The sequence below is a fragment of the Sander lucioperca genome, chromosome 5, assembly GCF_008315115.2.
Source record: "Sander lucioperca isolate FBNREF2018 chromosome 5, SLUC_FBN_1.2, whole genome shotgun sequence".
NCBI lineage: Eukaryota > Metazoa > Chordata > Actinopteri > Perciformes > Percidae > Sander > Sander lucioperca.
The window spans coordinates 23,814,761-23,828,599 of record NC_050177.1 but is presented as its reverse complement, the minus strand read 5'-3'; the positions used below and the strand labels follow the sequence as shown (position 1 = coordinate 23,828,599).

Here is a 13,839-nt window from a genome sequence, read left to right as displayed (position 1 = left end):
AGTTCCCCCAGATCTCCACTAAGGCTATCAAAGTCCTAATCCCCTTCACCTCTGCCTACTTGTGTGAGTGTGGGTTTTTCACACTGACCCTGATTAAAAACAAATACAGATCAAGTGTGCAGGTGGACGACGACTTGCGTTTATTTCTCTCTGCAGTGCAGCCCCTCATCCAACACCTCTGCACATCAAAAGCACGGCCTCACTGTTCCCACTGAACAGGGGCAAATCTAGGATCAGACCTTTAGGGGGGCCTCAGCTCCTAATGAGAATGTGACACAGATACAGTGCCTTGCAAAAGTGTTAAAATCAGTAATTTCACTGGATAACAATGGATATGTATTTATTATTATGTACACATATACATAAATGCAAAATATTGAACATATAAAAACTATGAAAGTCCCTTTATCGACTACCAGAATCAAATGAAATCATAATGAGGTATAAATAAATAAATAAAACTTTCCATGACAGGGTTACAGGTGCATAGCATTGGCAACAGCGACATGGTCTTTGGTGTTTTTTGACCCCAACGTCTCCTCCCAGGCAGCGCGGCAATGGTTATGTTTAGGGTTAGGGTTAGCTGCCTGGAAGGCGCCGTTGGAGGCAAAAAACACCATCGAGCCAGCGACACAGGATATTAAACCTGTTTTTTTTAACCTGTAAATATTTGCACTCTGTCACTAACAGACAAGTTTGCAAGTTCTAACTTGAAGTACTAAAATGATTATCATTTTTAAGGGGGCTGAGATGAAATTTCATCTCAGCTCATAAAATGGGTCTAAAATCGCCACTATGGACGATTAAATTGAAACTCAAAGTTGTGTTGTCTTGAATGCATAAATTGGTTGGGCCATAGGGTCGATGCCGCTCTTGTAGCCCAAATGACGTGAATGGCGCATGTTGTTTGTTGTTTGAATCTGAGGTTTTATGTGGCTGAAATTGTTAAAAAATGTGATGAAAATATGTGAATCTGTTCGATCTGATAACATGCCTTCAATGCAGTTGATTGTTAAATGTTATGTGTTCCGTGAACAAAGAGCATTGTCGTTCATTGATCAGAGACCTGTCCATTGTGCTGATTTTGTTAGAGACGATGTGCATCTCCTTCAAATGTGTGCTTAAGGCCCAGACACACTGCGCCGATTTCAGCTGCTGGGTGTCGTCAGCGGTAGCTTTGGCGCCGATTCCACATGTTAAGCATGTTTTGTTGACTTGTGGATAGGCCTACTGATGTTCAGTGATTTTAAAAGTAGCCTCAGTTAGGCCTGCAGGAAGTTGGAAATTATTTGCTGTTGCAAAGAATCGTTTATGAATGCACTTTAAAAAAAAGTTGTGGAAATAAAATGTCTTCAAATACAATATTAAAAAAATATTTACATTTTATCAGTTGTTATTGAAACTCATCATTGCCTGGAACACAAAAGATGGCATTTACTGCAGAGGCATGTGTGGATTAGGGCAGACGGATGGGATTTTGGGGAAGGGGGGGCTCGGCTGTCCTTACCTAAGGGGAGGCTCACATTCACCCAATTTGAAAACCCCTGCTTTAGTTGATCATAATTCGCATCTGACTCACTTAAATGTTTTTGACTTAGGGGAGCAAAGCCGATGACGATGACTTCCAGGACTTCCAGGAGGCTCCAAAGGCAGGAGCAGGAGACCAGGCTTTCACTGAGTTCCAGGGGGAGTCAGGTGGAAGTTTCCCCGCCACCATCGCACCTCAGCACCAAAACAGGTAGTGGCTGTGAGTGCAGTGGTGACACTGAGTAGGCCTAAATTATTAATTATTTTTCAATTTAGATTTTGCAAAATGCTATATTAATTATAGCTTACATAATTAGCAATGCTTTAAAAAGCTCAAAGTTGTAGTTGTGGATTTTCACTGTATGATATGAACCTAATGCTGAGTTTACATTACAAGAAATGTATATCTTCAGTGTTCCTCATTATGTCTGTCTTCTTTTGCACTCTACCTAGTTGAAAAAATGTAAATGTTTGCAATGATGAGGGTCTAATATTCAGCCCTCGTTGGTTGATTATAACTGAGCTATTCTCCATAATAACATAACAGTCAGGCACACTGTCTTAATATCTCATAATAACCTCCCTAGAATAACAATGAGTTTGGGGTCATCTCTTAATGAATTAATTTCACTGGACAGTAGATAAGCTCATTTTTTTTAAATTACTCTCCAAGCCCATGTGGCGAGACCGTCCCGTTCATAGAGAGGAAGCTAAAAAAAGGCAATTATCCGTTGAAGGACATAGAAAAAACAGAACTAAAGTATCTCACATCTAAGTGGCATAGGCGTTTTATAATTCCCCCTATCTATCCATGAAAACGTACACTTGACTGTTTCAGCAATGTAAAAAGAATTCCCTACAGTCTGAGATCGCGGTCTAATTAAATTGGTAGCTGAAAAGCTCATTTTGGTTTGCTAGCTTGAACTGGCAGGCATAATTTTCTGTCAGATGTGTTGTAGAGAAAGGGCTTTGAGGACATTTATATTCACTGGAAAGTGAGCTTAATGATTTTGCTTAATGCTTGATTCTGTCATCAGATCAGCTACTTTTTCAATCTAAGGTAAGATTTTTATACATGTTCAGCTTGGTTTTTTGTATCTCACAGTGGCATTGGAACGCAAAACGAATGGTCATCATTTAATTTGTTTGTAATACATAAACTTAGCATAAAAAGTAAGGAAATTTGTGTTTGGTAGATTATTTCTGGTAACAATGCTTTTTGGCAATAAATCTTATACCGTTATATCTCTCTGCATTAAATTTATTTACTGATACAACATTTGCTTGAAGAGATAGTTTTGACTACCGGTCCACACCAACTTGTCCTCAAAACACTAATTTGTGGTTTTACAGAGGGTTATGTGCCAAACTATTTCATGGCTGTGACCAGTAACTTCTTCGATACTTCAGTGGTTGCCTGGCAACATAACCGACCAGTAAAATGGCATTTTTGTTTAACAAACATGATATAAAATCTTAATCAGTGAGCTTTAGAGCTGCTGGTAGGTTGCTTTTGTTTTTGTTTTTACTGCTGTTTTCCCGTTTCCAGTCCTTTTCTAAGCTAAGCTAACGCACTGCTGGCTGTAGCTTCACATTTAATGAACAGACATGAAAGTGGGATTAATCTTCTCTTCTAACTCTGGATACAAAAGCAAAAAAGCAAATTTCCTAAAATGCCAAAGTGTTTCTTTTAATTTCCACGTTATTTAAAGCTAGGTACAAGTAGTAGACAATATAATTTCTAACCATAAAAAATACTTCTATAATATAATAATATAATCTGTGCCAAAGTTAGAGGAGCACTGTTGAAAGAAACAGCACAGATGTTCAATATGTCAAAAATATATTTCTTAAAATCAGCAGCACAATGGCAAACATTGACAGACTGCATTGATCAGTAAAAACTAACAGTATATGACGGTAGACAAATACTGATATGACCCACCTTTGTAGCACTCTTTTTTATGTATGAATTTGTCTTTGTTCAGTATTCACGTGAATAAAGCAAAGTTATAGATAGAAGTACCCTAAGCTTCCGTTACATCATCGTCACCATAATGATAAGTACTACCAAGAATGAGAAAGCTTTTAACAAACATTCACCAAACTTTTTGAGCCCAGGGCAAATGTTCTATCAGCTTATGAGGATTAGACTCTACTATTGAACCTCACTCTTCCTGATGTCTGACTACAGCTATTGTGTCCCTGCAGTGCGCCTGCCATGCTGACTCCAGTGTCTGGTTCCTCGTCTGCCTCCGTTACATCCTCTGATAAGTACGCTGTCTTCAAGCAGCTGTCTGTGGATCAGCCTGCAGAGCCTCCTCCCCCTGCCTCAGGTACCTTCAATACCTCACATGGGGTGTTAGGAACATTGTGTACTCTCCATTAAATGCCCCATCCAGGTAAACCCTGGGACGAAAAGATAAAGTAGGTTAGAGAGGGATAAAAATATGATCTTCAGATGTTTACACCACCTTAGCAACACAGATAATGTCTCATCTTTCATATGGGTTTCCATACATTTCACCATGACAGATGGTCCCTGAATGTTTCCTACTGCAAATTTAACTCTACTTAAATTGTAATGCAGAGGAAATGATTTCCAAAGCAGCTTAAATGAGGGCATCTGCAGTTTAATGGATACTTCTTATGAACTCAGTGGCATGAAGGCAACACCTGCCTACCTGTGTTGTATTTTCTGTTCATACTTTACCCATTCTTCTTTATTTGTTGTGATCCAGATACTGGAGACAAATACAGTGTGTTCAGACAGCTTGAGCAACCTGCTGACAAGAAACCAGTCGGTAAGAAACTTAGCCACCCTTTCTTACACATTCAAGTCTCTTTCTGTCTCTTAAAAACATACATATTACCAAATCTCTTGTTTTTTTAAATACATTTCTCGGTGTTCCTGAGACAAATGCCTTTGGCTCTTTCCAATTGACAAAGAGGACCGATTGGGCTCTGAGATGGTCCCTAGTGTGAGATTCCCTCTAATTACACATTGTATTATAACTTGGGTAAAGTTGTCAGGTCACTACAAAGCCATACTTTAATGCCATTTTGTACACTGTATCTTGTTTTGCAAGCCTGCAGTGTTGATACCAGTGTGTTTCCCGTCCCTGTTTCATTAGAACAGTTTCCGATGGGGACAGCTCTTACAACACCAGTAAGTCATGCTTTGCGGTGACCTTTCCTTGGCATTGTCAGGCTCCATCTCCTTAATGAGCCCATTAGTTCTCTCTTTTCCACCGTACACCAGCAGTGTGAACAGATTCTCTGTTTCCGTCCATGCATATATTATACCGCAGTGGATTAACTGCTGAAACTCAAGAATGCATTCTGACTTTTTTCTTTGTGGTGATAACCAGCAGCTTGTTTCAAAAGATTTGAGACAATAAAATTCTGTTCCAAAAATGTTTCTGCTACTCTTTTTATGGCATATATGGAGTTTTGTCATTGCAAAAAACACCCATCTTAACTGGTAATCTGGTATTCAGTTCTTTAATTTTATATACTGTAATGTTACTACTAAAAATTCTTCTTCTACTCTAAAATTCTAGATTAAAGAAAGATTTACAGTTACATTATTCGCTAGGACACACAAAGCTAGCCACATGTAACTAGTGTAAATTTCATATCCATTTGATCCTAAAATGCTGTAATAGCACGTTTGTAAGTGGACCTCTATTACTTCACTGGGAGACATTTTTAACTTGGAAAGTTGAGAGACTTTTAGACATAAGGAGACAGTAACTTGTTAACTTGTTAAGATGGATTTTTTTGTTGTTGCAGAATTGCTTTATCATGTTCTGTTTCAGTGTGAACAGTTCATTGCATGGTAGTGCGGATCTATATGTCTGTAGAAGACGTAGCTTTTTTGTGCAGTGATGTGTGCTGTTGGTTGGACACTCTGCAGCCCACTGTTCATCAGAAGACTGGACGTTACCATTAACATTCACAACGTGACAAAGCCATAACCTACCCATCCGCTTTCTTTCTTGTAGGATTGTGGATGGATGGATGGATGGATGGAAAATTTATTGAACAACAACAACAATCAACACAACGTGTTCAAAAGGATAGAAAAAACACAAAAAAGCCCAAAGGCTTGTTTCCATTGTGGTCCTTATGATGGAAGACAAGCGACAGTACATAGACTAACAACATTGAAAACAAAGAGAAAGGAAAGCATACCAATAAATCAAATAAAATATAATAAAAAATAAAAAAAATCACAATAAAAACAGATATATCCAGGACTAAATTCCCAGATAGACAAACAGAAACACAAGCAAATAATACAGTATTCCTACTACTTCAAGGATTTCTATTTCTATTTCCTTTCTTCTTTTTCCTTTATAAGTTTAATAACCAGTTTTTTATTGAAGATTTAAAATGATAATATGAAGAGCTCAACAGTTTAATGTTTAAAGGCAAACTATTCCACAAGACAGCTGCAGAGTATAGGAAAGAATACTTTCCAATACAGCTCCTAAAGCGGCAGGGCCTATAATCTGTGGAACTCCCCCGGGTACAGTAATTGTGTGTATCACTAATTTTTGAAAAGTAATCACATAAATACTTGGGTGCCAGATTATTTCTTATTTTATAAACTAAACACAGTTTAAGTTGAGAAACCCTCTCCTCCACTCTGAGCCACCCAAGACTGTCTGTGAAATGACAGAGTCATGGCTGGTGCCGCTGTCAGTTTCCCATTAAGTCTCTCTGCCATGATAAATATTTTTGAATGATCTTAAGTTGTTCTCTTTGGTTCGCAGGGGAAGGATTTGCAGATTTCAAGTCTGTCAGCGCTGATGATGGCTTCACAGACTTTAAAACCGCCGACAGCATCTCTCCATTAGACCCTTCAGACCAGGCCAAGATCTTCCAACCTGCCTTCCCTTCTGCTTTCCCAACCTCTCAGTCTCTACAACAACTACCACAGCAGCAGCAACAGCCAGCAGTGTCCCTTTCTCAGCCCAAAAATCCTCTCAACATGGCCGACCTGGACCTTTTCTCTTCTATAGCTCCCCCTGTTCCTCCCCCCACTGATACAAAACCCAGCACATTCCCCTCAGTGTCTGTCCCCCCCTCTCTAGTGCTTCTACCAGATGGAGCCAAACCAACCGGGGGAGGTGCAGATGATTTTGGTGATTTTGCCCTCTTTGGCTCATCCTCTGATGCTGTTCAAGTTTCAGCAGCAGGAGGTGTGGCAGCGACTCAGGACGACTTTGCAGACTTCATGGCGTTTGGCAATTCTGGTGGGGAGCATAAAGGCGAGAGCAGCAGTGTGGGGGTCCAAGGGGAGACCTCCACTCAGCAGCGGCCTCAGCAGAGCTCAGACAAGTACGACGTATTCAAACAGCTGTCCCTGGAGGGTGGCCTGGACTACAATGATACTAAGGAGAGTGGCGGTGGCTCTTTCTCTTCTCTCAAGAGTGACACAGATGACTTTGCCGACTTTCAGTCCTCTAAGTTCTGCACAGCACTCGGGGCTTCGGAAAAGACTCTGGTGGACAAGGTGGCCGCTTTCAAACAGGCCAAAGAGGACTCTGCCTCTGTCAAATCCCTCGACCTCCCGTCCATCGGGGGGAGCAGCGTAGGAAAAGACGACTCCGAGGACGCACTATCAGTGCAGCTTGACATGAAGCTCTCGGACATGGGTGGAGACCTGAAACATGTGATGTCGGACAGCTCTCTGGATTTGCCGGGTCTCTCGGCCCACCAGCCCCCCGCTACAGGTGAGGAACTAGTGCGATTGCTCTGGTGAGGCCTGTCCAGTCACACACAGTATTAATATCCAGGCCAGCAGTGGCCTCTCCTCCTCAGTGCCCACTTGTGACCACCAAACGGGGTCCTAATTGAATTGAATATGCTCAAATACTGAAGACAGACGTAACACAACATGATTACCATATCAGATTAGATGCATCATATCTTTAATTCTACATTTCATAATTTTTTCATCTTATTTATTTATTTATTTATTTATATATTTATATATTTATTTATGTATTTATTTGAATCCTTAGTTCCTTCCTCCCTTCTCTTTTTTGTTCCATATCCCCCCACCCTCCTGCCTCCCTCCATGCACATATTATTATTGTAATGACAGAAAGGTCCTGGCCCACATCTCTTATTTATTTACAAATGATGAGTGCCTGGTTTTGATGTGTTGGCAGTCATAGTTCATAGACGAGGTCCCGGGCTGCTGTCTGGGTGACTCGATAAGCTCTCTGTTTGTTTTGTCCACGCTGCAGCGGCAGACATTGCTCTTCCCGTCAGTGTACCTTTTGTCTCCACAGGCCAAACTCTGCTTGTGTGTTGTTGACGTGTCGTGCAACGCAAACCGAGAGGTTGAATTGAATACGAGTACAGGAGGTTGTTACGGAGCTGATCCTCCTCTTTATTCTAATCACAGGTTTCACACAATAGGCTGCAGTTTACCAAAGGCATTATCTGTAAGCCATCATTCACCTTTTTAACTGTTGACATTTGGTTTGTGCTAAGTTAATTTTTGATTAGTTGAAAATGAATCGTTTCTGTGCATAGGAAACAGGAAACGAGCTATTTTGAAATAGAGCAACAGTGAATTGTGTCACAAAAGCAGCTGAGATGTTAGGTGCATCGTAGCTGGATGCAAAATTTCCAGGCCAGTGTTTGAGTGTGAGCTTTTGTGACTTTATGTACGTTGGCTATTGTATTACCTTTCAGTATTTCAAAGTTACCATGCTGTATTATTTGGATCAAATGGCCCTCGATTTACCTCTACCAAGGAGGTCATGTTTTCGGTTCGGTTGGTTTGTTTACCTGTCTTTTTGTCAGCAGGATTATGGAAAATCTACTGGCCTGATGTTCATGAAACTTGGTGGAACTTGTAGCATGGGCCAAGGATGAACCCATTAAATTTTGGGTGCATACACAAATTATTTTTCACTTTCGTTAACATTGCGAGATAGGGCATTTGGCCTTGGCGGAGGTCTGCACTCGCCCTTCTAGTTGTGAGATGTTTCCATACTAGCGTGTCAGCTTTTTCTCCCCTACCTCACGTCCATCAAAGTGGAGTTAAAGTTTACATAAAACTTGTTGTTGGGTCATTTATTAAAAGGGAGTCAACCCAGTTTCGGTAATGATCAGGTATTGTCATGTCAGTGCTCCCTCTCCTCCTCTCTCCAGTGCTCATCATTTATTCATCGAGCATCACCTTCCATGTCATGTCTCATGTTTCACAGAAAACATTCGAGATCAATTCCTAATGTAACCCGAGACGGCATGTAACCGTTGTCATGTGAAAGCCTTGCAACTCAAACCATTTTTGATTTTCACGTTGTAAACCTTTTTGAAGGCTTTTCTGCGGGATGAGAAAGTTGTACTTGTACAAGTTGACAAAGTCTTCGCCTGTGACACTTTTTTTACTCATGCATTCAACTTTCTGCATGGGCCGTTTTTTAAGCTTTAAGTATTTCAACACATCAGTTAATTATCAGTAAACGACATGTATAACGTATCATTTCATCCAAGGAACTGATAATTCCTCTTCCTGACCTGAAGAAATCATACATTTAAACATCCCCGTTGCCTTATTTCAGTTTCTGTACAATGGTCGAACCGAAACGGGCCCCCTCTGTACTGAGTAACATGATGTGTTCAAACAAACCGTTCAAGAAGCTGCAGCAAAACAGTTAGGCAACTGCTGATAACAGTGCCCAGTTTAACATCGATACATTCCTAAGAAGCTTTTACACTTCTGTTGCAGCTGCTCCACCTCTCCCGTTCACCCTTGTTTATCCAATGTTCTTGTTGTCGGAGAGCTCTGGCACTAACCTGTTAAAGTGTATCAGGCCGAGCAGTTTGAGCACCTCACCATGCTTTGCATTGTGTTTCTGGACATGTACGTACTCTTAAAGAGACAGTATTTCTTTTGTGAAGTTCCTTTTTAAGGAATCAGATTTTTTATTATTATTTTCACCGTTATCTGTGATGTTGCAGCATGAATTATCATGTGTGGCTCTACGGTCTGGCTCTCTGAGAACATTATGACTAGTATTACCCTTCCTGCCTTGCTTTTTGCTGCAGTGTGCCTGCCTTTTCAATTTGTGAAATTGACAAGAACATAATACAAAATATCATTTTATGCATAACAGTATTGCAAGTTGTTTTTAATCAAAGAAAAAAATGTATTCATACAGATTTAATAGTGTATTTTTATTACAGGAATATGAGCTCTTATTATGAAAGACTCCTTGATCTTGTTGTGATTTGCCAACTATGTAAATTAAATGTAGCCTATAGTATATAGTAAGATTACAATATTTTAGGTTAACATTCCAAACGAAACATTGTTGTCTTGAGTAATAATGATGTGCTATTATTTATTTAGGGGATCACACAAGTTTGTGCACATTAGCCTGCTTTAACAAACAATCACTGTAGCAAGAGAAAAAGGATACTGTCTCTTTAAATCTGTTTCTGCATCTGTGATTGGATGTAATTAAGGCCCTTTCTGGGATAGCAGGTGTAAGGATGGCCCTCTTTTGTTTTCTGTAACCCTTTGAGTGCTTGAACAAGATCACTTTATGTTTTTACATGCAGATTAATGCAGATATTGTGATCACCTTCTCTTATTTTTCTATTAGAATAAACACAGGACTAAGATATTATTTATATGTAAATGTATAAAGGTGGCAGACCTTTTAAATTGTGGCTTTTACATCCTCACTGCTCCTAAAGTGTAGTTTGTACACAGCCTTTCCAAACAAGCATTGGTTTTTGGGATGCTGTACCAATTTTGTCCCCTCAGGTCCTCAAAGGGTTAATGCTTCCTGCCTCGAGCTTGTTCTTTCAATTATCTTTTCAACCTGGCCTTCCAAGTGTTCTGTACTCTTATCTTTACCAAAACACCTGTTGCTTTACATCCTAATAGTAAAACAAAGTTTGTCATCTCCCCAGAATTACTGATTTTAGTCTGTGAATGTGCCTTCTCATTCTGGTTCCTGCTTCTATATCCTCTGATTATCTTTGTTTTCCTTCTTGCTGTTTGTTTTCTTCCTTTTCTCCTGACTCTGCATGCCCTTGTATTCTAAATGACTGAAATCTAATTTTACAAGTGTTAGTTTGACAAACCTCTTGTAATGATAGACCTCTTTCACAGTACTTTGTGACCTTTCTCTCTTTCTCTCTACTCATGTGATCGTAATAAATATTACTGTTGGTATTGCTGAAATGCGTACCGTCTTATTTTCTCCTTTCCTTTCTTGAGAAGCCGCAAAACAATCTAATGACACAAGGCTTACAGAACTAGGTCCTTGTCAATTTCACAAATTGCTTTTTCTATCTGAGGGTGCTGTCATGCAAAATATGAATGGTTCCACAAGGTTGATTTGTGTGTTTGTATGTGTGTGTGTGTGTGTGTGTGTGTGTGTGTGTGTGTGTGTGTGTGTGTGTGTGTGTGTGTGTGTGTGTGTGTGTGTGTGAGAGAGAGAGAAACTGAGAGGGAGACCTGAAGGCTTGTCAAGTGTTGACAAATGTGTGAGGCTGTCAGCATTAGACGTAAAGAAAGTGATCACAGGAAGCTGAGCGTGAAAAACTCAGAAGACAGGGGTTTAAATATGTCTTCTCCTCCTCAAATAGGTCCAAACACACTAGGGGCGTAGTAATACTAATTTCAGGAAAGGTGAAGTACGAACATGTGTCTACTATTAAAGACAACGAAGGTAGATTCATAATGATTCGTGGGAAAGTTGATGGAAATTTGCTTACCCTATATAATGTCTATATACCTCCTGGTTCAGAACCAAATTTCTATACCCAAGTAATTGAAAGGATAGCAACTGAAACACAGGGACTTTAATATGTGCAGGTGACTTTAATACTGCGCTTAACCCAAACCTTGACTCAACTGGGATAAGAAAACCTCGCCCCCAAAAAATGTAACTTATTGCTATCAGAATTAGGACTAATTGATATTTGGAGATATCTAAATCCATCGGTCAAAGATTATACCTTCTATTCGTCCTCACACTCAACATATTCTAGAATTGATTATTTTTTAATATTTGGAACAGAGAGTGACAAAGTTCAAACTGCCATATTGGCGCAATGGGCCTTTCAGATCACTGCCCACTCTATTTGTCCCTGAAAATGACCTATAGAAGGAAGCTTACATTCTGGAAACTAAATCCTAGTGTACTCAACAACAACACAACAGAACAGTTTGCAAAAGAAATTCAAGAATACTTGGAGTTTAATGATAATGGAGAGGGTTCTCCGCCCATACTCTGGGATGCCTGCAAGGCAGTAATGAGAGGTATGGTGATCGCAGTGACATCTCTTCTTAAAAAACAAAGAGAAGTAAAAATTAAGACTCTCCAGACTGAACTTAAAAACTTGGAATCCGAACATAAAGAATCAACAGACCCAAAGGTTAAAATGGAAATAAAAAGGAAAAGAAATCAGATTGAAGAGTTATATTCTCAAGAGATCCAAAAGAATGTTTTAAAACATACTATGAAAAATGATATTCACAACCCTAAGTCAATACAGACCAGAGAATGGAGTCGCTACTTGAATCCTCACATTTACCAAAACTTAGGGAAGAAGAAAATAAAATATTACCTTCACTAATTTCAAAAGAAGAAATTTACTCTGCTATCTCAAGACTCAAAGCTAATAAATCCCCAGGTGCAGACGGATTTGGTTCAGAGTGGTATAAGAAACTGAAAGAGGTTTTGACACCAATTTTATTAAAAACATTCAACTGGGTCGATTTTAGACCCTAAATTTCTTCTGAAACTATTTATTTAAAAAAAATCAAATTTGGTGTTTCAAGTTAGAGTTTGAGAACTTGTCTGTTAGTGACAGAGGACAAACAATTACAGGTTCAAAGGGCTTAAAGCACCTGTAGCCCCGTCAAGGAAAGGGTTAACAGAAACGTAGTTTGGGCCTATCAGAGGTGGTTGTGCCAGACTCCCGCCTTTGGCTGAGTGTCTATCTAATCTGTCAGAGGAAGAGCAGGAGTGCGGTTGTGAAGTTTATCGTTGGTAGTCCCCAGAGAAGAAGTTGGTAATTGCATGGCACAGATTATAACCCAAATTGAAACGTATGCAACTAAATTAGCTGAATGTTAGAACATTATGTAAAATTGGTCGTTTTTACTGTGACTTATAAAGTGTCAGGTTTAGTTAAAAACGTTAGCTGACGTTGTTCCGTAGCTAGCTCAGAGATTATTGGCTAATGAAATTACTGATTTAACAGGAGGGGGTTAACACTTTTGCAAGGCACTGTATACGTGTCACATTCTCATTAGGGGCTGAGCCCCCCTAAAGGTCTGATCCTAGAATCGCCCCTGCTGGGTCCTGACAAAAGGGGAAACCCCTGCATCATGGAAGGAAGCAACTTTATCAGTTATACCAAAGGGAAATAAGGACAAATTAGACTGCGCAAACTACAGACCAATTAGTGTGCTTAATTTGGACTATAAATTATTTACTTCAATTATCACAAAAAGACTTGAGAAACTTTTACCCCAAATAATCAGTATGGATCAAACAGGTTTTGTTCTTGCGCGTCAGACACGTGATAATATTAGAAGATCTCTACAAATTATCAGACCTATAAATCAAAATAAAATACAGGCCATGTTGGTTAGTTTAGATGCGGAAAAGGCGTTTGACTCGGTCAGATGGAAATGTCTTTTCAACATTATGGAGAAATTTGGCTTCAATCAAGTAATTATTAATACATTAAAAGCCCTTTACGATAAACCATCAGCTAAGCTAAAAATTAACGGAGAACTCACAGACTCATTTTTACTAGAGAGATCAACAAGACAGGGCTGTCCCCTAAGTCCAATTCTATTTTCAATTTTTTTTTGAGCCACTGGCACAATGGACTAGGCCAGGGGTTTTCAAATTGGGTGAATGTGAGCCTCCCCTTAGAGTAGGTAAAGACAGCCGAGCCCCCCCTTCCCCAAAATCCCGTCTGCCTGCCCTAACCCACACACCCCTCTGCAGTAAATGCCATCTTTTGTGTGTTTGAGTTTAAATAACAACTGATAAAATGTAAATATTTTTTAATATTGTATTTGAAGACATTTTATTTCCTCAACTTTTTAAAAAGTGCATTCATAAACGATTCTTTGCGATCATTTCTAACTTCATGCAGGCCTAATTGAGGCTACTTTTAAAATCATTCATCATAAAATCAGTGGGCCTATCCACAAGTCAACAAAACATGCTTAACATGTGTAATGATGTGGGGGGTCTGCGGGTTTGAGCATTAAACACTTCATTTCCTGCATTCTGGTGAATT

The 13,839-nt window shown here is 39.5% G+C and overlaps 1 protein-coding gene and 1 long non-coding RNA gene across 9 annotated transcripts in view; both read left to right on the top strand.

The window, feature by feature from the left end:
- Positions 1-13,839, top strand: part of synrg (synergin, gamma) — a 64,643-nt gene that overhangs the window by 25,832 nt on the left and 24,972 nt on the right. For all 8 annotated transcript variants that reach the window (XM_031297580.2, XM_031297578.2, XM_036001488.1 and 5 more), the window contains 4 exons: positions 1,599-1,738; positions 3,739-3,863; positions 4,269-4,331; positions 6,309-7,271. In XM_031297580.2, coding sequence (XP_031153440.1) covers positions 1,599-1,738; positions 3,739-3,863; positions 4,269-4,331; positions 6,309-7,271 — 1,291 coding nt within the window. The remainder of the gene's footprint in view (positions 1-1,598; positions 1,739-3,738; positions 3,864-4,268; positions 4,332-6,308; positions 7,272-13,839) is intronic.
- LOC116048498 lies at positions 7,278-10,753 on the top strand. Its single transcript, XR_004104658.2, has 2 exons — positions 7,278-8,384; positions 8,423-10,753. It is a non-coding gene; the product is annotated as an uncharacterized LOC116048498 (long non-coding RNA).